The 26079-nt window shown below is 43.1% G+C and overlaps 1 protein-coding gene across 1 annotated transcript; it reads right to left on the reverse strand.

Moving 5' to 3' along the window:
- Positions 1–993: 993 nt before the first annotated feature.
- On the reverse strand, positions 994–24569 carry TRADD (TNFRSF1A associated via death domain). Its single transcript, XM_073307502.1, has 5 exons — positions 24351–24569; positions 17544–17694; positions 12220–12497; positions 9369–9561; positions 994–6361 (listed from the first exon to the last, which is right to left on the reverse strand). Exons 2-5 carry the CDS (start codon positions 17683–17685, stop codon positions 6051–6053), a joined length of 924 nt encoding a protein of 307 aa, XP_073163603.1. The 5' UTR covers positions 17686–17694; positions 24351–24569; the 3' UTR covers positions 994–6050.
- Positions 24570–26079: the final 1510 nt, after the last annotated feature.

The following is a 26079-nucleotide window of genomic DNA, read 5'->3' on the forward strand; positions in this document are numbered from 1 at the left end:
AAAGAGCTGACAATCTAAGTATCTCCAGGATCTTTCAGGTAGATACGTTGTCAGAGCCGGTGAAGACAGTTATACGCTCAGAGCTTCCCCATGATGCACTCATTTCTTTTTACCGTTGCAGCATCCCATACTTGATTATATTCCTCTTTTTAATAAGTTTTATTGAGTAAGAAATAAAAGCTGAGGCAAAGAAAGCCAAACTAATTTATTTCGCTTTCTAAAGACATTGTAAAAATATGATCTGATATATCAATATTCACCAAAAATACATGTTTCTTTATAGAAGAAGTCAGAAAAAATAGAACAAAATGCTTTCCGATACAAAAGACAAATACTATTGAGGTTAAATGCTGTAAATTGGGTGCACATGCTCCAGCGCTGAAATCCCTCAGCACTGGAGCTGCAAACTGTTAATCTCGATCTGGAGCTGAACTTCCAGGGTATCCATAGCTGCAGTTTCAGCTTGAGAGTTTCAAACCTGACTAGGGGATTGAGCCACACAGCTCTTATTGAAATGACTAACTGTTGCGTGGCTCATTCCCCTAGTTGGCTTGGAAACCTCAACCATGGTTTAGCCCTTAGTAGAGACAGGGAAAACCTACAAAGCTTGGATCCAGACCTGAACTTGCCCAAAATTTGGGCCCATTTTTAAACAAAAGACACAGGGCCAGATCCTAAAGCAGTAGCTCCATTGAAGTCATAACCTCTGAGGGCCTGGCTCGTGGTGAAGAAACCCTGTTCTTTCCCTTTCCAGTGTCTTTCTAATGTCTCAGTGGCTTGAGGCACAAAACATTATGATCCTTTTAAAGACACATTTTTATAAGAGAGGTTTCAGAGTAGCAGCCGTGTTAGTCTGTATTCGCAAAAAGAAAAGGAGTACTTGTGGCACCTTAGAGACTAACCAATTTATTTGAGCGTAAGCTTTCGTGAGCTACAGCTCACTTCATCGGATGTAGCTCACGAAAGCTTATGTTCAAATAAATTTGTTAGTCTCTAAGGTGCCCCAAGTCCTCCTTTTCTTTTTATAAGAGAGTTTCTAATCCAAGTAAACAAGCAGTTTGAGAGCATTCAAATGCTTTTCATTGCCACGTGCATGGTATCTATGTTTTTTATTCAAATTTTAAGTGGAATGTGTGTGAGGGTGTGGATGGGGTGGGGATTGAGGCTCAAATATTCTGGGCTCCCCTTTGAAGCTGGAGAAAGACTTGTCCATCCTAGCAAGGAGGCCCACGGCATCTCAAGGTGACCCTTCCAATTTCTGTCACCTAAATGCTGAGGCAAGAGGCGCAGATAATGTCTAAGAGATCATCCGCTCACCTCTTTCTAACAGAGCCTCAGCTCTTGGTAGTTCAAAATCTGAGCATTTTGATTTTTATTGTTTGAATAAGCCCGCAACTCTAACCCTACCTCTCAGTAACCGTGCAAGATATATCTTGTTCTCAGCCATGTTTTCCTCTGACTTCTGTGTTATTTTGACATGGTTCTGAGACTCCCTGGCTGTAAAACCCAGTGTTGCCAACTCTCTCATTTTTATCACAAATCTCATATTGGTGTTTTTCTTAAAGCCCCAGCCCCCGGAATCATGTGACTATACCAGAATTTCAGCATACATTAAAAAAACCCAAACCTTCCAAACCTTAAGTTTCTAGCCCTCATGACTGCAGAGATATGGTTGAAAATGTAAAACCCTAAAAATGCACATACCAGATAGCAAATAAAAAGAACTCCAAATGTATTATTTTTTAAATCTCATGATTTCTGAACACTTGTGACTGGCAATACTGAAAACTTTTCATTATTCTTGGAATTGTTCGCAGCTCTTGGATTATAAATCAGTCCATCATGAGTATGTGGCATGGGTTTGGACTGAAGCTGGAATGGGGTATCTTTCTGTCATCTACCATGGTTTCTAAAGCATCCACCGTAGTGTCTGTTCTCCTTCAAGTGGAAGAATTAATCTAGGGTGTGATTTTTTCAGCACTATTGAATGCCAAACTCTCACTGATTTCTGAAAATCACACCTCTGATGACCAATTTGATATTTGCAGTGGTGTTGTAGCTATGTAGGTCCCAGAACATTAGAGAGACAATCTTTTGAGCTTACATTAAGCTCTTCTTCAGATCTCTGTAAGCTTGAAAGCTTGTCTCTTTCACCAGGAGCAGGTCCAGTAAAAGATATTACCTCATCCACCTTGTCTCTCCAACTGATATCCTCTTTCATTACACCTTTAAAAAAAGTTGGTTTTACTTAAGTCATAAATCTAGTTTAGACAAGGGGGTGAGGTAATATCAATGAAAGATATTATCTCACCCTCCTTGTTTAATATCCTGAGACCCACATGGCTACAACAACACTGCATATAAATCTTGTTATGTTTTTATGCCAAAGTGGACATGGTGGCCATTTAAAACTTCATCCTCCTCTTTTAACAGCCATGTAAACCCTTTCGCTCAGCTATGCCAAAACAAGGCATTTAAAGCCCTGTTTGGATCAATCTCTTCTTCCCTCTGCCAGACTGAAAAGAGCCTGTTTCAAATCTGAGACATTGCAAACACTACAGAAACAATCTGTATCACAAAAAAAAGCCCTATTGGAGTTTCCCCTGTGAATTTACTTTGACCTCATCTCTGTTGTTTGCTTAATATTTTGCCCATTTATTTTGTTTTTGTGAGGCTGATTTATTTGTTTAACATTCTGTGGCATTCAAAATAATAGCACGTTTGACCTTGAAGGAAACCACAGGTATGTCTTCACAGATTCCCTTTGATATAGGACCAGTGTCAAGGTGCAGGGAAAAATTCAGTAGTGATGCAAACCATGGTGTACACCGCACAAGTGGGCATTAGATGACTGGTGTAAGGGGTAAAGAAGCATCCCACTTGTGCCTATTTGGTATTTAAGTGTGTGCAAAAAAATGTGTGTACCTACCACACCAAAGAAGAAGAAGGAAGTTAACCAGGAAAAACAACTTGCAGGAAGATGTGTGCCTCATTAGCAATAAGTGACATGGCAGACAGGCAGAGTTACAGGAAACAGAACTTTACTACCTTTGCTGACAGGCCAGTCTTGCATGCGGAGGATCTACTGTGTGTGTATAGGAGCCTGGTCTCAGCTTATATGGCTGATCCCCTGGAGTCTCACCAAACTACCTCCCTCCTGAAACCTGACCCTCTTCCTCCAGTTCCACTCATCATACTGTAGAGTGAGGTAAAGCAGCCCCACTCTTGTATTCCACACATTTTTGTTAATTTCTTTTCCTTCTGCCACCTCCTCTTCTTCCCCTTCATTGTGTCAGTTACACTCTTTTGGCACATCCGTGTAAATCAGGAGTAATTCCACAGACTTCAGAGAAGTCACACGGGTATAGAACAGAGGTGAGAGCAGAACTGGACCGCTACTCAATGCCAAATTAATGCAGCTTACTCTGTACTATTACATCACATGCTGAATTTGTCCCAGAGACTTCCATGAGAGTTACACCTGCTGACACTAGGTCTGAATTGGGCTCAAAGTGCTAGATGGTACTAAAAGTCACATGGTCAGAACAGCTGTGGGATAGGAGGTTAAGCAGGTGTTGGTTTGAGGCCAGAATTCACCATATCTAGGGCATGGCAGCTGATTCTAGAAGGAATGATTGATGAAAAGATGCTAGGACATACAGCCATTCCCAGTGATCCTAACCCACTGTGCATACTCCTGACAGCACCATTATGTCATGCCATTGGAAAACCCTCTTACTTCACCTCTCTGAAAGAGGACACCTGTGAATGCTATTAAAAATGATGTTATCCTATATGCGCTGCCAAGAACTCGAACACTTAATGCACTTTTGAGAGGAAATCTGTGAGTAAGAGGGAACACACATGACTAGCACTGGCAGAGAAATAAAAAGCACAGGGCTGGTAAATTTATGCGTGCTCCATCCATGGATGTAAAATGGCAACAGCAATTTAAGACTTTAAGGCAGACTCTGAGGAATAGAATGGTCGATTTTTGACTGCAGAGTGTTGGCAGGTTTTTCTCCCCAGGGTGGCTAGCACTGATCTGAGTGGAAGACTGGGCATGCAGTTAAGTTAGACTACAGACTAATAGCGTAGGAATGTTGGATTAAAAAGTGACAGGACAGCATGCATATCATCTCGTATTCTAAGAACCATTACTGTAAAATGCAATTGAAAAATAGATATTAAAAAAAAAAGGGGGGGACCAGCAGGAATGTTGAGTGACTTAGTGGAGACGGGCCCAAAATGAGGTTCCAATCCTGCTCTCTTTGAAGCCAATTGCAAAATAATGGGAGCAGCATCGTACCCTAAACTCCCATATTCAAATTTTATATGTCATATATCCTCTTTGGGATTAACAAACCCTGCACGTGAACACACATGACCTTGGTGATTTGGAATCAGATCCAAAGGCAAACTGTCTCAGGTTCCAATTGAATGGTCAGGCTCAGTTTGTTCTAGGCACTCGGATACCACCGGGACAAACATAGTATCATTCTAGCGGGTGGGGAGCGGTATTCCTGTGAACTCTGATTTGAACCTACATCTGGATCCCAGGCCTGAGCTCTTCCTTATCAGGGAATTTCTTTGTCTCAGCCAAAGGTTACAGAAGTGCTTATAGGAATAGGATAAAACATTATTTGGTTTAAAAGGACATCCGCTCTTGCCCATTGGCGAACCACTGCCCTTGAGAGGTAGAGCAAGCAACTTTACATGAGTACACACACTGGCAGATCCACCCTCCCCCCAAATCTGAAATGACCCCCATGGACTATCTGCTATTCCATGATCAGGGAAGGAGGGGGAGGCTAAATGGAGTCAATGAAAGGCCTAAAGATAAGTAAAAACCAGCCAGGATGCCACAAGAAACATGTCGCAGAAAAGCAAGCTGGATGATCACATTTACGTGATACGTAACTGCTTATGCTCCCTTATATGTTGCTGTGTATTTCCTTATGGGCTCAGGCACAAATTCTGCTCTTGTTACAGCCTGGGCACACCTACTGAAGCCAGTGGGGTTGTCATGATCTAACAGAGAGCAGAAGTTGACCCTAGCTCTTTTTTTGTACTTTTCCAAACTTTACACTTGAAATCCAGAATATGTGAACCTGGTACCCCAGGCCCAGCTGATTCCTGGCTGTCTCAGAATCTCAGCATGCCAAAAAAAGATGTCATGTGGGTCCTGACTCTCCTGGTATGTGATGTCCCAGAGTGCTGCATTCTGGGGCATCTCTAGCAACGCCAAGGACAGTTTTTAAAGAGAGCCAGTGATGTGATGAATGGACCTTGCGGCCCGCTTAGAGGCGTCATTCAGCACGTGGGTAGGGGCTTGAGTTGGTTTTGACATTGCAGTACACCTTTAAGAAGAGGTCACCTGCTCTTCCTGCTTATTTACCACCTGCAGTTTGTTCCATTGCAGCTGTTTGCAGCATGGAGACTTTGAAACTTTCTTTTCTTGACATTGAAACTTTTCTTGACATTGAAACTTTCTTAGAGTAACGAGGATGCCTTCAGGTGGGGAGAGAAAGGAAAGAGCAGACAAGCTTTTTAGTGGAGGAGTTACTGTTTACATGAAATGTCCTTATTTGTGAAGAATGAAGGGGGCGGGAATACCCCTCCAAGTGTGTACTATATTCAATTAGCAGAATTATTTCTAAGCACCTGTAGAATGTTTCCCAAAGGACTTTCCTGAGACCACAGTTGCTCTTTAACATTCACCATGTTGGCATAATCCGTAGGCCTGGGCTGTAGCATTGTTAGGTGCATTGCAACATGTCGCCCCAGGGGGTAGTGACCGGGAGCCAGTTGGAAGCCATTCTCCCCAGCCCGTAAGCAGCACTGTCTCCTGGCAACGTTGTGCAATGAATGTGGTAATTCAGTACCCAGGCTGACTTTGTAAATGCACAGCAGCTTTTTCTTGGGCATTCTCTGCTAGTAGGATACCATGGTGGTTAACTGAGCTTTGCATTCCTGGGATGCTGGCAAGAGTCTTGGAAACTGTCTGAAACGGGCAAGATCCAAGTTCCGCTGGCTTCTCCATCCCCGGTCTATGACATGTCGTTTTCACTAGGGTGGAGGCCCAGGAGTTCCTCTGCTAAGGTTATGAGACTGTTTTCCTCCAGGGCTGCAATCAGCCTCTGTAACGTGGCTCTCTTGCCCTCTGACTGGATAAACTTGAGAAGGAGCTGGTACGCTTGCTCGTACAATCCCTCTCGGTCATATTCGTGGGCCAAGTTGTCGATGACAGGATCCCGAAGGGCACGACAGTTCTTCTGCAAAGACCTACCCACCTGCTTCCATTTCTTCGACACGAGCTTGGCAAATTTTTGATGGTCATCTGGCGTGAGTGTTCTGTTGGCTTAAAGGGAACACGAAGTGCTTAACACGTTGGGGTCCCAGTTCATCACTGCACTGACACAATGCAAGGCCATGTTAAGGTCTACATAATATTTTGTGGAGCAGAGACCTCAGTATGGTAAAGGATAAAACTTAGTGTGTGTGTAATGTATTAAACTCTGTCATGGAGTTGTACCCACCCTTTGTTAGCTGGAGTTTTCACTAACTCACTCCCGGAAGAAGCATTGTGCGTCTTGTGCCACACAGTGACAGTATTGAATTTAAAGGAGTAAATTCTGCATGAAGAGGGAGTTATGCACAGAGATCTGTGCTCACTGAAAACACACCCAAATCAGCCTATACGGGAAAGGGAAGCCATGACAACTGAACTGACCTGCATTAATCATTCAGCAATGCTGATACTGTGACCAACTTCCCCACAGCCTCCAGGGTAAAAAGCCAGCTGATTTCAGTTACAAATTTCAGATTTTGAAATCAGTGCAATAGAAATTTGTTCTTATCGGATTCTTACATTAGTGCTAATCCACCATACAATATCTGATTGTGGGGATCTCTGTAAGCACAGTGTGTAATTGCTCTTAGCGTTTCTTAGTTGCTTTTCATTTGTACCTTTGGTTGTAATAGAAACTATAAAGGGATGCTGCTGTTTGTGGTATTATTAGCAGACCTGATATAATTTGTATGTGTTTATGATTCATCCTGAATGTTGATTTTAAATGAAGTATCAGTATTTCGCTATCAGCAGAAGAGTCATTACTGTTGAGAATCGTTTCTCCCCTCGCCCTGTCTGGGAATATGAGAGGTCACGTCCTAGGTAACTTAGATCTACAGGTAGTGACTATGTGAAGAGAGCAGGGTGCATGTTTTACAAAGACTGCTGAGCAGGGAAGGGTTTGAAGTCCACAATTTATACTAATGAACATTCCGTGTCCAGTCATTCCAAAGGACAGTGCTATCTTCACTAAGTGGCAATTAGTAGAAACTTATTTGTGACTGTTAAAATGTGCCATCTTCTGGATTTGGGCATCTAGCACCCACTTTTAGGACTAGAGGATAGCGACCTGTGTAAGGGAGAGAGTCTGTACTTAATAACCTTTCCAGCTTGATGTCCAAGGCAGCCATGTGTTTAGAGTGCCCCCGTGAGGCCAGTCCTGGCTGCACATATTGTTAAGCTGTCTCACACCAGGGCGGAACTATACGTTTGTTTCATGGGGTTTACTTTTCTCTTGGATGTTCCCCTTTACCTTATGCTATCAGTCCTTGCCCTTTTAAAACCCTCAGGCTCGTCTTTCTGATCTTTTTCTCTGTTCCTTTTCTAAACACTCTCAGCTTCCTTCTATATCTGTTGACTCCTGAAATAGTGAATCAGGGAGGGCAGATCCCACCCTGCTTTTTACCTGTAAAATCCTTATATGGGGCTAAATCATACTCAACAGTGACCCAGGTGGGCTCTGCCCACAAACCCATATTGCAGTTTGAGACCATTCACAAATATCTCTGATCAGGAAAGAGCCAAGACTGGAACAGTGGGGATGCGGCAGCTCACAGCTGGGGTACACTGGCAGAGCTGTGAGGGGAACCCTGGATGGCTATCTCCCCAGTCAGTACCATTCGTCCTTCATTTTCAGGGGCCCTACCTTCATGCAAGGGTTTGTCTCGGAAAATGGAAACTTCTTCCTCTTACTTGTCCATTCAGAGCGCGGTTACACTGGAGTGTTTACAGCGGCCCCGATACAGCTGCGCACCTGTAAGCTCTCTAATGTAGCTGCCCGAAGCCGAGGGGAGAGAGCTTCTCCCATTGGCTAAACTACTCCAGCCCCCGCGAGTGGCAGTAGCTATGTCGGCAGGAGAAGCTGCCGTCCGGGTAACTTAACGTCGCTCCTGGGAGGTGATTTATTCCCGTTCCCAGAGCTGAGCCAGGCCACTGACTGACCTCACTTGTGTGTTGCAGAGGGATATAAACCCTCCTGCGTCAGGGCACAAGCATCAGGTAAGGCTATGGCTGGAGATGGGACACTGGCTGGCACAGGCCAGGGCTCCAAGGTGGCACCAGGCATTTTCTTTCTCTCTCTCTCTCTCTCAGGTGCTTGGCTGGCTGATTTCTGTGCATTTGCTCAGAGACCAACTGATCATTATCTGGAGGATTGGGAAGGAATTTCCCCCCAAATCAGACGGGCAGTGACTGGTGGATTTTCTTCTTCAGTGTGGATGTGCAGGTCATTTGCCAGGATTATCTGGATACCTCTCACTGAATCATTTCCCTCCTATTGTGGGGGCCTTGGGCACTGGTGCACCTGGGTCTCTCCTATTCTCTGCCTGTAGCATGTAAAAGTTCAGTCTCCTGTGGGCTGTGATACTTTGGTCTCAGAGCAGTTATTGGATTTAGTGTGCGGGTGCTGGCATGTGGTACGTGGTAGGACAGGTTAGATGACCTAGTGGTCTCTTCTGGCCTTTAACTCTGTGACTGTAAACCAGCCTCTCATTAATGGGATTGGGAAGAACCTTTGGGAAGAAGCTCAGGGTAAATTCTATCCCACAGCTGCCTACTGTGGGGTTTCTTGTACCTTCCTCTGAGGGAATGTCTACGCAGCAGTCAGGAGGAGTGATTGCAGCATGAGTTAGCTGAAATAACAAGAGTCGTGTAGACGCGATGGCACAAGCTAGCCGCGCAATATGTCCTGGGTTGGACTGTCCTCGGGTGGCTAGCCCATGTGGCTGTTTTTAACAGGCTAGCTCCGTCAAAGCCAGCTGGGTATGGTATACCTGCTGCAATCACACCTCCTCACTACAATCTAGACATACCCTACAGTGCCTGGTGCTGGCTACAGTCAGAAACCGGACTGCCTTGGTCTGACCCAGTATGGCAGCTCCCATGATCATAATCTGGGAAATTCTATTCTTGACTCATCCAGAAACAGTCCTTACTTCCCTAAACTTTCTCCTTTATGGTTTGAAGAGTGGAAGACCCAGGGCTTTAAGATTCTAACAGCTCAGTTCTAACCACTCACCAAATTGTTGTTCCTGAAAGGTGAAGGTGGCTCCAGGGGGCAGAGAGCTCCCCCCAGAACAATAAGGCAGAGATGAGGAGTTCAAAGAGTTGCAGTTGTTTGAAGGGGTCGAGTTGTTGCTCTCCTGTCGACAAGTCAGGCTCCTGAAAGATTCCTCCAGCTCTGCAATTTCCTCGTCCCTCAGGCGGTCGGGCTGTAAGGCAAACAGTGCCAGTCATTGCTGGTGCATTCTCCTTCTCATGAAGTTGTCAAATCAACACCAGATGCCTTTCTGAAAGATATGCTTTGCCTAACACAAGTTACTGGGCTCAATACAGTTGTAACTGGATGAAATCTATGGCCTGATATACTGAAGGACAGACTAGATGAGCTAATAGTCCCTTATGGGTTTACAGTCTATGAATTTGCACTAAATAATCCTCATTTTTTAAAAGGCTCTTTTCCCCCAAACTTTCCCCTATACTATTTTTCCCCACACAAGGGCGCAATAAATAAATCATAAAGTGGAGGGAAGCTCATTACTGATAGATACTTGTATTCTAGGAGCACCCAGAACTCCAGTCTCCACTGAAGTCAATGAAGCTATGTTGACTTGCGCCAGCTGAGGATCTGGCTCAAAGAGTAAGTGGCAGACCTGGGAAAAAAGGCCAGGAATAGAGCAGGCTGCATCTCAGAATTTGTTTCATGGGTAATATCGACACTTCGCAATTTAATTTTTGTTCTGAATCAGAACAAAAACCAAACATTTTTTGAAATTTCTTGTGAAACAGAATTTCCAAATAATTGTGATTGGGGAAAACTTTTGTTTCAAAATGGCAAAATTTCATTTCCAAATTTATTTTAATTTATTTTTTCATTTGTATATTATTTTTGGTCATTTTTCCATTCTGTGTCAGAAGTCACTACTGCTACTGACATGTCATGATATGTTGTTCGCAGTATCATAGTAGCCATGTTGGCCCCAGGGTATGAGACAGACAAGGAAGGTGAGATCATATCTTTTATTGGACCAACTTCTGTTGGTGGGAGAAACAAGCTTTTGTACTCCACAGAGCTCTTCTTCAGTTCTCTTTTGTTTTCTTCAGGACCTCAATCACCTTGTCTCGTGTCAGAATATGACGTAATTTAATAGCTGAAATATTCTATTTTATTTTAAAAATCATTAAGAGCAGCAGCTACTTAGTACTGACTGAAACATCATATTGTCTGTTCTAAACCAAAGTGTTTCCTGTTTTCTGTTATAATGAAACAGTGTGACGCTCGGGCCAAAAATTCCTGACCAGAGTTAACCAGGAGTTCGGACTCCTGGTGCCCTACTTTAACCACCAGGTTACATACACATTAGAGTGAAGATTAGTCACTGCACGAGTCTTTCCCTTTAGCTAATGGTCCTTAGTACCGCGTAGGGGACAAACACACAGGGGAGAGCATGCTCTGTTGCTGGGTTTTTCAGATTTACACCAATTGAGTCAGTTTTGGGAGCAGAGAAAGAATCCATCTTTTCTTGGCTTGTCTGCTAATTCAGCAAAAAGACTAGGAAAGGAGCAGGAGGCAAAAACTGACGGGATGCATAATATAGCCTTTTGTTATCTCCCATAATGACGTGTTTCATTTCCTGGCAAAAAAATCAATCCAGAGATGCACTCACCCCCAGTAGGTACAACAGATATCTGGTTTTGGGGACACTGAAGATGTTTAATAGCTCCCATTCTGAGCTAGTGCAAATTAAATTCCAGGTGAAACAAGCATCTAAAGACAGCACAGAGGCAAGGAACAGGAGACAGAATTCAATTATTTAATCTATTTCAGAGGCCCTATACTCTAGTGAGCTAAGCGGATCCCAAAACAGCAGCCTCTAATATCATTAGCAAGGTTTGGAAACTATTCAGGAATGCTTAGCCATCATTTGCCAGACTATTAAAGCCAGTTGCTGGTATGACACATGTAAAACTTGCATCTCTCTCAACTGGAGTGGGTCCACATCAAGGATAGCAGCCTCCTACTGCTGCCAGCTCAGGTTTTAGAGGTCTACGTCCTGGTGCTGAAGGTCCCAGTTCAAACCATGCTGACAACCTGTGATGAATAGTGGTTGTGCTTGCCCCAGTTTTTAGGAACTGTTCCAAATGCTACTTTCAAAGGAGATGTAGGGGAGGCAAAAGCAATATTGGAATAGATGGTCTCATGAGTGTAATGTGGCACTGCTGGGTTTTCTTACTGATTCACTTATCTGGCAATTCAGGCTTGTTTGTGCCTCAGTTTACCCTCCATACACAGGTATAATAGAATTTCCTGCCTTACAGCAGTGCTGAGCTTTAATAGATGCTTGTTCAGCACTTTGAGACCCCAGGATCTAGAGACGTGCCAAGTATTACAGGCAAAATATTTAATATTCTGGCTGTCATTTATTTATCCTCAGTACTTACCTGGCCCTCATTGCCGTAATGTCTGAGCTCCTCACATCCTTTGATGTATTTACCTCATGGCACCCCTGCATGGTTGGAAATTTCTATTATCCCCATTGTCCAGATGGGAAACTGAGGCACAAGAGAGGCTAACAGCTAGATTTTTAAAGGTATTTAAGTGTCTTGTGGCATTTTCAAAAGCACCTTACTTTTGAAAATGTCACTAAACTCCCACTGGTTTCAATGGGAGATATGCACCTAGGCACTGCTGAAAATCCCACTAGGAATCTACCTGCATCTTTAGGTCCTAAGTATCTTTATATATTTGGCCTTAGGTGACTTGGCTGGGATCACACAGGAAATACATGGCAAAACAGGGACTTGAACGCAGGTTTTCTATGTCCCAGCTTAGGGCCCTAATCACTGGACCATGCTTCCTTCTAATGTACCTTTTCGTTGTAGATACATTCCAAACAGCGCTCCTCCTCGTTCAGCATGTGGTCCAGCTGCTCGCTGCCAGCCTTCAGCTCCACTTGAACAGGTACGGCTGTCATTGACAGGGTGACTTGGAGGTGTTTCTGCAGAGACTCCTGGAACAACCCAGCCCGGTAGCTCCGAAGGAATTTGCGGCAGTTCTCTCGAATGCAGAATTTAAGCTGGATAATCAGGTGCGGCTCACTGCAGTGCACCTTGAGCATGTCGACGCCATGCAGGCCGCCGGTGGAATCTGGCACAGAAGAACAGGCAGAGTCAGTTTCTTGCCATGAAACAGATTGTCCACGTGAGCTCTGCCTGGGTGGTGACTCGCTCTGTCTCCTCGAACTTTTGGTGACAGACCTGTGCCTGGATAGCCTTTCTCTGTGTGTGTTTGTTTTTATTTATTTTTATTTTTTCCTGTATTATAAATTATTCTGGGTTGGGGAGCTTGTATTTGAAAGTGGGAGGACAGAAGTAAGCTTTAACTGACTATGTGCTATGCATGGAACCCATTTGAACTGAAGCATTCAGTCCAAATTACCCCACAGCTGAATCTGTTAGAGATCCATTAATATTGCAGTTCACAGACGGGGGCATTATCTGACTCCCTGCAACAGGGAGAGACCATTCACATTACATCTAACGTAGAACACAGGGTGCACTCTGGTGCTTTGTCTGCACCAGCACGATTACCCAGTAGTAACAGCAGGGGTCAGCAGTGGAAGAAATAAACCTGCTGAAAAGAGAGGAGCTGAAATCAGCAGGGAAATCAAGTGTAACAATGCTATGTGCTCAAACTGCAGTTAAACCACCCATATGCAGCTGCACCGGGTGTCAGCAACAGGTAATTCTGCTGGTGTCACAAGCCCAAGGGGAGAAACTAACTATGCTAAACTGATTAATTAACTTTAAGATCTAACTACGGGGCAGGCAGACTTTACCTCAGAGGAGATTAAAGAGGGAGTGTTCCTCTCCCACATGGCCAGACTGCTGTCGAGGTAAAGCTATAGGTGAGATTCCACAAAACATTTTACCTGTGCGCTTCCTGCTTGCAACCCCAGTCCTCCTTCAGCTTTGTCTACGCTAGAAAGAGTTTGCCAGTATTGCTATTCTACAAGACTGGCTTCACCAGTCTAGGGTATACCAGTTCCCTGAACAAAATAAGCTATACCAGCAAAAATACTATGTCAGAATAACCTTGTCTACTCTAGGGCTATTGCCAGAATAGAAATGTCATTAAATCACCCACCGAAGCGACACTGCTGTACTGGCAAAAGTTTCTAGTGTAGACCAACACTTAGTAAGGTTTCAGTCATGCACCTTCAATGAAATTATCCTTTTATTCCCTTGTTCCCTCCCTTGTGTTTGGAACTGTGGCTGAGATTTTGGAACTGTGTCCAGATAGTGGCTGAGATTTTGGAACTGTGTCCAGATCCCTGAGGCCGCTCTGAAAATCTCAGCCAGTGTAAATAAACCCTATATCCAAAACCTCTCTGTCTGAGATTTTGTCTTTACTGCACACAGATGTATCTGTTACACAGAGATAGCTAACTCGATGTAAAATCCTAATGGAGACAAGGCAAGGATATTTTTTACCTCAGTGTAGTTAGCCAAAGTCAACCCCCACCCTCACCCACCTCTCAATGTAGGGTTGGTGTGATGTTGCACCCCATAATGCTTTATGGAAATATGCTTATGAATGTATATATGACATAACTGGAATATGTTTTATACTACATATGCCATGTAACCTATCTCTGCAAAGGTTATGATCTACTGAATGTATTCATCCTATTCATATGCATGTATCATTTTTATATTCAAAGTTATGAATATTGGCTGTGTACTTGTTTGATTTTAAGTAGCCTTAGTAACACATTTAGTCAGCTTCTTAAGAAAGGAATTTGCAAGTTAAGTGCCCAATCAAGAAACACTTAACGGACAATGGAACCTTGGAAGACTCCAGTCCACATAAGGGGATGTTCAAGGTAGCATGTAGGCAATGGCTCCAACTTGTAAGGAACTGAGTCATGCATGGACATGTGACTTGCCCATGTGACTCCAAAACTCCATCTTGGAGCTGTATTCTGCATAGGAGAGAGGAGGGGGTCTCTACCTACAAGAGACAATCTATTTAAGCCCCTGCGAGATCCCTCCATTTGGTCTTCAGCTGGCTCAAGAGATAGCCTCTCCTCCCCAAAGGATACCTGAAAGAAACTGGAACAAAGGACAGTAACTATAGGGGTGTGAGTGATTGTTGGACCCAGACTAGAAGGAGGCTAGTCTGTAAAAAAAGAAGCTTACTGGAACATCTCTGAGGGTGAGATTTCATCTGTAATCATTTTCTTACTGTATTAGGTTTAGACTTGCGTGTTTTATTTTATTTTGCCTGGTAATTCACTTTGTTCTGTCTGTTATTACTTGGAACCACTTAAATCCTACTTTTTGTATTTAATAAAATCATTTTTTACTTATTAATTAACCCAGAGTATGCATTAATACCTGGGGGGGGGGGGAAGGCAAACAGCTGTACATATCTCTCTGTCAGTGTTATAGAGGGCGAACAATTTATGAGTTTACCCTGTATAAGCTTTATACAGGGTAAAACGGATTTATTTGGGGTTTGGACCCCATTGGGAGCTGGCCACCTGAGTGTTGAGAACAGGAACACTTCTTAAGCTGTTTTCAGTTAAGCCTGCAGTTTGTGGGATGTAGTTCAGACCTGGGTCTGTGTTTGTAGCAGGCTAGCGTGTCTGTCTCAAACAAGACAAGGTTCTGGAGTCCTAAGCTGCCAGGGAAAACAGGCTCAGGGACAGTCTCAGCACATCAGTTGGCAGTCCCAAGGTGGTTTCTGTGATCCAACCTGTCACAGTTGGTTTCAATCAGCTATATTGAGGTAACAAATATCTGTGCCGTGTCTCAGCTCAGCAGCCTATGTCCTATGTCAAAGTGGATCTGTTTGTGCCTCATTAGTCCAGAGCACTCGAGTTCAGCCCTGGCATCTCTAGGATCTCTTTGTTTTACGTGTATGACAAGGCTTTTGCCCTGCCGTGATGTACCACTGAGATCCTTTATGTATTACTGGTTGCATCACAAGGTGAAGTTTGGAACGGCTGTAAGACTGGGACATCTGGGGAGAGAGGCATTCAAATTTGCTGTTATTACTGATAAATAAATGCCCTTTGCCCTGTATCTCTGCCTTCTCATTCCATTTATCAGGAGTACAAAGAGGCTGATTCAACTGAAGTTTGCACAAGAGTTTGATCTGGGTGAACAGGTACTGTACAAACATGGAAAGTTGTAATGAATTGCGTAAAATGATCTTTATGGCTGTTGCATAGGAGACGACTTTGTGCTTATCTGCTCTGAATACCCAGGTCTCATTCCTTCTTTAGGTCTGGCAGTACAGTGCAGAATGTAGTGCAATTAATACAGAAATGGGCAGAGCTCTTGTTCACGTATATGGCCAGATTCACCAGTACAATCTGACTGCTTTGCCCCACTTTGGTGATGCAAAGCAGCCATAAATCTGGCCTAACCAGGCAATCAAGCCAGGTTGTCTGCTGCTTTGTATCGCTGGAGGAGCACAAAGCATTTGCAGTGTGCCAATGAATCTGGCCCGATATAATTAGATTGGTGAGAAAAGGCAGGTTGTACTTATAGAAACCCGGCTAAAGGACACACTGGAGAGTTGGTTGTACAGTAAATGATTGACGCTAAGATATTCATCATGGGGAGAGAAAACAAATGTGATAGCTGTTTTAAATTATTATTATCCAGGGAGTCAATATGCTGCAAAGGATCACAGCTGAGATGCTTCTACTGTAGCTCAAATCCTGTGTTGGTGTAAATGGGCACCATTGCATTGGCTTTGTTGGAGTTGAGCCCATTTACACAAGTAAAGGATTTGGCTCAATATGTTTGATAAAAGGAAGCTGAGAGCAAATTATCGGTCCTTTGCCCCATGTATTCTTTCACTGGTAATTTTTCCCATATCCAGAATTTCCCACACTTGACAAGTCTAGTTTTCTAATGCAGGGTAAGTGAGGTTTCATCACTAGGCTGCAATTGTGAACCCAGGAGTAAAAAGTCGGGTCAGCTGTTGTAGCCAGCTGCAAGGAAAAGTTAGACTGGACCAAATTCCTTTCTGTTGAAACTCCACTGACATTGGAGGGGCTAAAATTGTCCTGTCTTGGTTTCAATGATTGTTCAAAAAAAAAAAATCTGGACTCTAAGCAATCTGCTAACTTTGTGATCCAAGTGTAAACGATAACGATTTGGAACCTGAGAATAGTGGTGATCTCTTTCCTCTAGTGTATCAACGGCTAAGATACTGGGATGATCCGATGAAGTGAGCTGTAGCTCACGAAAGCTTATGCTCAAATAAATTTGTTAGTCTCTAAGGTGCCACAAGTACTCCTTTTCTTTTTGAAAAGACAGACTAACACGGCTGTTACTCTGAAATACTGGGAAGGGTGATCATATGAGAGGAAGAATGGCTTTGTGGCTTAGGCACTGGATTGGAGCTGGGTTCCATTCCCCACTCAGCCACAACCCTTAGGGCTTAATCCTGCAAGGTGCTCAGCTTTCTGATCCTTCTCCAGCAAAACACTTGAGCAGCAGCTTAATTTTAAGCATGTGAGTAGCCCTATTGGAATCCTAATCTCTCAGTGCACTAATTTCCTATCTGTGAAATGGGACTAATGCTTCCTTTCTCCCACCCATTGTTTCTTGTCTATTTAAACAGTCCCTCCCCTGAAGAGTTTACAGTCTCTTCCTATGTGTCTATACAAAGCATAACTCAATGGCAACCAATCTCATTTGGGACCTCTGGGTGTTATTGTAGCACTAATAAATTATTAATAATATATCCAGAGTGCACTTATCTATGTCTATGTCTGGTGCTATCAGTGCAGAGCTCTGATTTAACCAGTGTGACATCAGTTTTACCTAGTGCTACAATGAAACGAAGAGAGAAGGATTAACTTTATTATTGGACAGTAAGTGGTCCAGCAGGTGCAAGGATTCTGATTGCCCCAGTGCTTGAATTCAAGCCTTGGAAGATCATGGCTTGAACTTCTCTGTAAAAGCCCTGAGAAGTCTACAATCTTCAATGAAATTAATAGGAAAGGATGGGATATGACCCATGAAATTGCAGTTAAGATTCCTAAAAAATTCCCTGTGTTGTGAATCTGACACCTTTCTCCAAGCACCAAATCCCTTGAAAATTAATGTAGCAAGTAAAGAAATAAGACATTGTGACGTTTCCATTTGTATTCAGTGCAATGACACATACCTGCTAAAGCCAACTTGAGGGCCTTGAACACGCTAGACTTCTGGTGGGAGCTTTCATAAAGAGAGGGCAGGATAATCTTCTCAGATGTCGACTGGAGGAATAGATAAGCGCTGCCAATCCAGAGATCAGAGCTGTCTGCCATCCTCAGCACCTAAAATACCAGGTATGTGAGCACAGTCTGTTCTGGAGGCAGCCATGACACACACAAAGCAAAGCAAAGTTTGTAACAAGGATGTTAGTCGTTACAACTAGGTGGTTTTGTTCTATCTGAAAACGTGCTATAAGAGAAAAAACACTAACAGTCATGAGATTGTTATTGGCAAAGCAAGTGTAGCCTTTAAGGGAATTATAATCATTATCTCTTAAAGCAAAAATTGATAGAACATTGTGCACCAAAGAAAGAGTCATTCAGTATCCTACACTGAAGTCCCCCGATGGATAGATTTCTAGTTCAGAGACACCCTGAGTTCAAAGGTGAGAACCTGCTGAGAATTCACCAATCAGGCCTCTAATGATCAGGTCTAATGAGCATGAGAGGTGCTTAAACCCAGCTCCTTTCTTCTGCACAAAAAAAAATATCCAAAGGTAAAATCCTGGCTCCATTGAAGGCACTGGGCAGGACGGTCATTGATTTCACTGGGACTAGGATTTCACTTCAAGGCTTTAGATAATGCAAAAAGGAGGCTAGATCTGGTTCTTCATATTCTCATCTCCACTATGAGAAACCTTCATCTATATCATACAGTGTCTTGAACTCACACTGGTGCAGCCTGGCTCAGTGAATATAGCACACTGGGTCCTGAAGGCAAACGCTGCCACGCTTGGCTAACCCACCAAGTCAGCCAGTCTGGAGAGCCCGAGTCATCTTTGCCAAGGGGATGAAACTGAACTGAATTCTCTTTCAGCGTGGCTGAATTACTGGAATGGGAGGATGATGGGAATTTACTATTTTCCAATCTCTGTCGTGACATTCTTATATCTTTAAAACATTTACCCCCGGACAGTTTCAATTAGAGAAATGTCTGATAAAAGGTCATGCAAAAAATCCCCTTAAAATAATCCTGAAATTCCCTGTGATACTGTCACTAGGTTTGTATTTTGTAACCCTGCGTATGCTTCTTGCCACAGTCCTAGCTTTACAGCGTGCCTTGCTGGGAAAGCCATTCAATGGCAGCAAGGTGTGGTGGGCGGCCCAGTAGTCAGCCAAGCCCTCAGAAGGTGGGTTTCTATGAAGGTGCTCCTTAAATATAAATACTAAGGAATCATCTCCAAAGCAAAACCAATTTCAGCCATGAACAATTGCATGGCCCAGGATAGGAACCAGTTGCAGACTGCATGGCTTAGCTACTGAAGAACAAGCTCACCTATCAGCAATGTTTTTATTAACACCAGTCAGATAATATCAACCCCATGCAGAGAGGAAATTTGATAACATCTCTCCATCATTGTCAGACCCAGTTTCCAAAGTGAACATGTTTCCGTTAAAATGAAGAAAACTTGGCAGTCTGAAGAGTCGGTAAGTGGCCAGTTTATAGCTTCATCACGTCAGTCGCACGTGAGATGCATGACACCTGACAGTTCTGGATGTTCCAAGTATTGGCATGTTGAGGCCTGCTCCAACCCCAACTGAGGTCAGGGGAAATACTCCCTCCACATCAGTGAGGGGCTGGATCAATTCCGAATGACACAACAGGCTCCCTCCTTTTGCACAGACTGTTTTATAAATGGATGTAGTTGCAACTTGGATCCTGTCTCCACACTGGTGCGTTTTGATCAGCATGACCAGGATACTCAGAAAAGTTCCTTTTTGCATTGTATTCTATCAGCCTTCCCCAGAGATGGCTGGTAGGTCTCGTATATATTCAAATGATAAGACTGTTTAGTCGCCCACCTTATTCATATCCCTACTATAGCTTGGTTGGCTAATTCTAACATTAATACCAAACACAAAAACGTGCACCAAAACTTCCAGGCAAAACAATCCCCAAATCATAGGTGCTGGGGATGGAAAATTCCTATCAGATCATCTAGTTCGGCCCCTGCCAATGCATAAAGGAGAGGGTGTATCTAATAATAACCTGATTGAGGCACACTGAACTTTTTGTTTTCTGTAGCCACTAGTTTAACTTTTTCTAACACACCAGAGATAGAACCTGGGACCATGAATCTGGAGACACTAAAGAGCCAGGCTTGCTAGCTGGGGGCTGTAACAGCGTCTCACCCTCTGTGGCGTGGGTGCAAGGGGTGGGTGGGGCATGTACCACACGCTAATCAGTGGGATATATACGCTCTCCAAGGCAAAGGCAAGGGCAAGGACCATCTCTTAGCATGTGTTTGTACAAGGGGTCCCCAACTGGGGCCTTCAGACACTGCTGAAATATAAATAACAACAACCAGTCCTGAGATTTGTGCTGAAATATCTATTGATCTCTCTAGAGGCACATATCTGTGTGTACGTTGGATGGAAATTTCAGAACTGCCGGAGTGACTTAGGAGTATAAATCCCAAGGACTTGTGTTCCTAAGTCACGTAAATGCTTGTGAAACTGTCACCCAGAGGGGAGCAAAAGGAGGAGATGAGTCCAAGCTGCAAAGTTCAGATCTGGTTCTGTATGCTCCCAATTCTGGTTCAGGTACATGTCTGTCTCCTAGTGTCTAAGAGAGGGAGAGCAAAAGAGAGAGAGTTTCCTAGAAAACTAGGTATATGGGAGGGAAGAGAAAAGAAGAGTGTGATTTAAACTGCAGAGAAATAGGTCACCTTCCACATGCACACAAAAAAGAACTAAAAAAACCCCCAGACAAAAACAAGGTGCAGAAGGAGTGTGGTATCCTGCCTAGAGTTGAACAAGCAATAGATGTTTTGGTTCAGGGGCTGAACTGGCGGGGGGGGGGAGTGTGAATAGTTCAATTTATCATAGAATCATAGAATATCAGGGTTGGAAGGGACCCCAGAAGGTCATCTAGTCCAACCCCCTGCTCAAAGCAGGACCAATTCCCAGTTAAATCATCCCAGCCAGGGCTTTGTCAAGCCTGACCTTAAAAACCTCTAAGGAAGGAGATTCTACCACCTCCCTAGGTAACGCATTCCAGTGTTTCACCACCCTCTTAGTGAAAAAGTTGTTCCTAATATCCAATCTAAACCTCCCCCACTGCAACTTGAGACCATTACTCCTCGTTCTGCCATCTGCTACCATTGAGAACAGTCTAGAGCCATCCTCTTTGGAACCCCCTTTCAGGTAGTTGAAAGCAGCTATCAAATCCCCCCTCATTCTTCTCTTCTGCAGGCTAAACAATCCCAGTTCCCTCAGCCTCTCCTCATAACTCATGTGTTCCAGTCCCCTAATCATTTTTGTTGCCCTTCGCTGGACTCTCTCCAATTTATCCACATCCTTCTTGAAGTGTGGGGCCCAAAACTGGACACAGTACTCCAGATGAGGCCTCACCAATGTCGAATAGAGGGGAACGATCACGTCCCTCGATCTGCTCGCTATGCCCCTACTTATACATCCCAAAATGCCATTGGCCTTCTTGGCAACAAGGGCACACTGCTGACTCATATCCAGCTTCTCGTCCACTGTCACCCGTAGGTCCTTTTCCGCAGAACTGCTGCCTAGCCATTCGGTCCCTAGTCTGTAGCTGTGCATTGGGTTCTTCCGTCCTAAGTGCAGGACCCTGCACTTATCCTTATTGAACCTCATCAGATTTCTTTTGGCCCAATCCTCCAATTTGTCTAGGTCTTTCTGTAGCCTATCCCTCCCCTCCAGCGTATCTACCACTCCTCCCAGTTTAGTATCATCCGCAAATTTGCTGAGAGTGCAATCCACACCATCCTCCAGATCATTTATGAAGATATTGAACAAAACCGGCCCCAGGACCGACCCTTGGGGTACTCCACTTGATACCGGCTGCCAACTAGATATGGAGCCATTGATCACTACCCGTTGAGCCCGACAATCTAGCCAGCTTTCTACCCACCTTATAGTGCATTCATCCAGCCCATACTTCCTTAACTTGCTGACAAGAATACTGTGGGAGACCGTGTCAAAAGCTTTGCTAAAGTCAAGAAACAATACATCCACTGCTTTCCCTTCATCCACAGAACCAGTAATCTCATCATAAAAGGCAATTAGATTAGTCAGGCATGACCTTCCCTTGGTGAATCCATGGTCTAATTTAAACTGAAAGTGAAGTTGTTTGGGGTTTGTTTCCAAATTGGGAAAAAAAAAAATCATTTTGAGTCTACCGATTTAGTTCAACGCAAAACAAAATCTGCTTGGTGTTTCTTTCTGGGTGTTTTTTACTTTTTGGTTTCGCTTTTAAAAATGAAACCATTTCAATTAAATACTGTTTAAAAACAAAAAGGCAAAACATTTGATTTGAAATGGTTGAAACCAGATCTGTTGATTTTTTTTTTTTAAATCATATATTTTTTCCAGCCAAAGCTCTCTGGGGAATTCAGCCAGAATTTGCGATTAGTTTTGGTGCCCTGAAAAAAGCATTTTTCAGCAATTTTACAGTTAGTCAAAAGTATTCCCCCAGCTCTAATTCTGGCTCTCTCTGCTGTCATTGACAGAGCATGTACCCAGTTTTCTTTATGTTGGCTCTCAGCACAAGTCAGCTGGTGGGATTTTTAAACTTTCTCCTAGGACAAAAGATTGGTTTGACATGCAAGTTCCACAGGGGCACCTGGGAATTACACTGTAGATGCCAAAAACAACTCTGAAGGTAAGCAGCACTTTGTCATCCCAGTGACCTTGCATCTTTTTCACGGAACACACTTCCATGACCAGAAGACTTACTAACAACAGTGGGTGGGATTCTCAGAAGTGTTCCGTGTTGGCCTACCTGTGCGCTCAGTAAAGTCATTTAGACTTCCGCCACTGAGCTCAAATAGAAGTCAAGCCAAAGCTGAGCACTTTGAAAATCCCCCCCACTCGGTATGTACACCTGAACAATATGTAATTCATCATCTTTCCTGCCTCGTCTCTTACCTTTTGCATCTGTAACCTGTCAGTTCATACTTAGGAAAAAACTAACACAGGCGGTCATTTTTAGTTTAAATATCAAGTTAGTTACTGAATTGAAATGATGCTACCACTGACTCGGTTCTTTGCTTTGGTCAGTTTCAGTAGAGACCCATTCCAGTTATTGTAACACAAGAAATTTGACCTGAATTTTGTCACACTGTGTTTCAGGATAGTAAATTAGGTATCAAACTATCTTATTTGTCTTTATTATTATTTTACATTTTGGTTGTACTATTGTAGCATCTAGGAGCCTTAGTCCTGGACCAGGACCCCACTGGGCTTCATGCTGTACAAACAGAGCAAAAAGATGGTCCCTGATTAAAATGCAAACAGAATCATCATAGTTCTCCCTTTGATCCTATAGAGAGGCCATTCACTTGGAGTAATAGTCCTGCTATGCAACATAATATTCCCTGTAGCAGAATGCTCTGTTAATAGTTTTTGCATAATGTAATAATCCTAACTTTCCATAATCCCAGCAAATGGCATAGTATCCCAACAGCAGGTATGAACAGTGAGTGGTATTTCATTTTCTAGGAGTTGGTCCAAGCAAAGTATTTTTAATCCTGTCCTGTTAATACACAGATTCAGGAAGGGAAAGGTAGCCATAATAACAACTCTAGCAAACCCATTAGGATCAGCAATACAACGCAGAATGGCTTATTAAAATCAGTGGGATTTGGTTTGCTAATATGTGAAAAAAATATAGTGTGAAAATAGGGCAGAGACTTCCTTCAATAACACATGTTGACTTTAAAAAATCTCCCTGAATTCAGTGGCCCATGTGAAATGAGTTCTGGGAGTCTCATCTTAGTTCCTAGTAAACAAATGCCTCTCAGAAAGCCACCCCACAGCTAGCATTGCTGGCCTGCCAGCAGGAAGCAAAGAACTGATTCATGGAGACTGAGCCCCACCTCTTGCTACATACAGCTGGTGGATGAAGTGAGCTGTAGCTCACGAAAGCTCATGCTCAAATAAATTGGTTAGTCTCTAAGGTGCCACAAGTACTCCTTTTCTTTTTGCGAATACAGACTAACACGGCTGTTACTCTGAAAGCAGGTGGACAGACGTTAAACAGGTTCTGGGGCTGCTTGGAGAAGTTTGCACTGGATTTGCTCATTCAATGCCAGTTCTGTGGAATGGACAAGATCTGGGGCTGTTAATTTGGCCCATTTTCACCAGCATTGTTTTTCCTTGACTGAAAAGGTCCGTTGGGTCAATATCACACATGTGCAATAACTACCTATCATGCTTTAAAATCTCTGGGCCAAATTCTCTGTAAATGAGTGCCACTCAATTGACTTCAACAGCATTTCACCCACTTACACCAGCAGCTAATTTGGCCCTATATTTTATGAACAATAGACACAGCACCAGAAAGACTCAAGCCCCGGTGTCAGACCGATAAATCTCAAAATATTTGTTCCAAAAGATGAAACTCTCTTATTTCACCAAGGCCAGAAAGTGAGCCTACGGGTGGGTGACCCTGGAAATCTGCTTGTTTCAATTTGGTTTTGGTTTTATTTCTTGATTTATGATTTCATAGGGGAAAATCAAGCTAATTTGAAATTAAACCAGTTTGTAAAAACAAATTCCCCATTTGGTTTGGGTCTCGTGGCAAATTTCACGCTGATGGAATTTGGGGCAAAGCTCTCTGAAGCCAGAACTTTCTTGGCAGCCGATTTTTCTTTGCAGCAAGCACAGCTGATTGATCACAGCAAAACCACATTAAATGTCACGCCCACCAAAAAACCACCCTCCCAGAACTCATAGTAATTTACCTTGTCCAGACACCCCTTCTCACGCTTTCAGATGCCCTTCACTTCCGCCTCTGTTCAGAGCAGCAAAGAAAGAGTCACTAAAAATTCCTCCTGGTCATGTGGCTTTACTGAGAGGCAGCTGAAGGCGAGAAACCAGCCCCCCAGTTTAGCACTGCTGTAATCCTAATACCAGGAGCAAGGAGTTAAAGACAGAAAGGGTAAAATCTGGCATGATGGTAAATCACTGAGGCTCAGATCAAATTTATTTCTGAGAAAGTACATTTCCCTGTGTGCTGGAGTTGTACCTCCCCTTCAGGTTTAGGAATCAATGTTATTGGCCAGAGCACTTGCCAGTCCTATGTGCCTGGGTTAGCAGCAGAAGGCTGTAACTGAGTGCTAAAGAAGGAATTGTCTGCTCTCATCAGATGACTCGGTGAACCAATCAAGTGAGTTTAGGATTGTCTGTTTCAGGAGATCTCTTTGCTCTGACGTGAAATGGCTTTCCATGCCTCACAGTGAATGCAGAACTGTGCACCAAGGTATAATCATTTATGTTCTTGATAAAAATATAACACACAAGGTAGCTGTAGAAAAGCGCATCCCCTAGTCCTGGTCTTGGGCCCAATCATGCCCTCTTTGAAGAGCCACAAAAAATTACCAGGATTGTGAGAAATGCAAGCCTATTTGGGGGAAAGAAATTCCAGCTTTTGAAGTTGTTTTCGTTTCAAAAGGTTTGACGCTGACCCCTTAATTTTGTTTTAATTTTTCATGAGGTTTTTTTTTTAAATCCTCCCCTAAATTTTGTATTAAAGTGGTTATCGACATTTTCATTTGCTCAAAACTTGGTTTTTGGTCAATTGAAGATTTTGTAATGCTGTTTTGGGGAAAATATTGAAAAAAGCGCACACCTCTGTTTAATGACATTGTTCACTAAAAAGTGGTTTGTCAACAAAAAAATTAATTTAACAAAAAAGCAGACTTGCTCTAATTCTTTGGGTGGATGTGACATTATCTAATTAAAATATGACCATGCAAATCATCGTTGCTACCACCACTGTTATATAGTTGCAACCAATCTTATACAAAGTGTGATGCATGGCCAGAAAGGGTTAAGCATCCTGCAGGATAAATGACCCAGATTCAATCTTTAAAAACATGTTATAAAAGTATATAAATGGTAGTTAGGGCCATTCCCTGCTAGATAGGCTAGAACTTTGAAATGCACACTTGTATTAGAGGTGATACCAATTTTATGTGTTTACTTATATCATGTAAACAGACAGATTCAGAGATCAAAAAGGAATATTATCATTTAGATGAATCTTGGGTGAAATAATGTCATTGTCTATAGGTCTCTTTAAAGTTTGTGATAGACTGCCTAATGGATAAATTTCCATATGTTAATCTGTGCAGCTAATTACCAGTGATGCTTAGGAAATAGGTCTACTTCAAAATCTCCATGATTGCCTATTGTTCGCCTGAGGACTTCGAGCTGTCAAAGATGACCTGAAACTGTGTAAGAACATCTAGGGTCCTGATCCTTTTTATCTCAGATCTGCTTGATGCTTCATGCAGGGGAAACTTAAACCCAAGATTGAGATCTCTAGTCCTAATCTGGAATCACCCTGACTATGAACATTGAACTATAAACTATGGACTATTTCTGAAAGAACTCTTTGCAACTACAAAGCTCACCATCTCTTTGATGAATCTAATCTCAAGAACTGTACTCATGTTTGTATGTATATGG

The sequence above is a fragment of the Lepidochelys kempii genome, chromosome 12, assembly GCF_965140265.1.
Source record: "Lepidochelys kempii isolate rLepKem1 chromosome 12, rLepKem1.hap2, whole genome shotgun sequence".
Taxonomy (NCBI): domain Eukaryota; kingdom Metazoa; phylum Chordata; order Testudines; family Cheloniidae; genus Lepidochelys; species Lepidochelys kempii.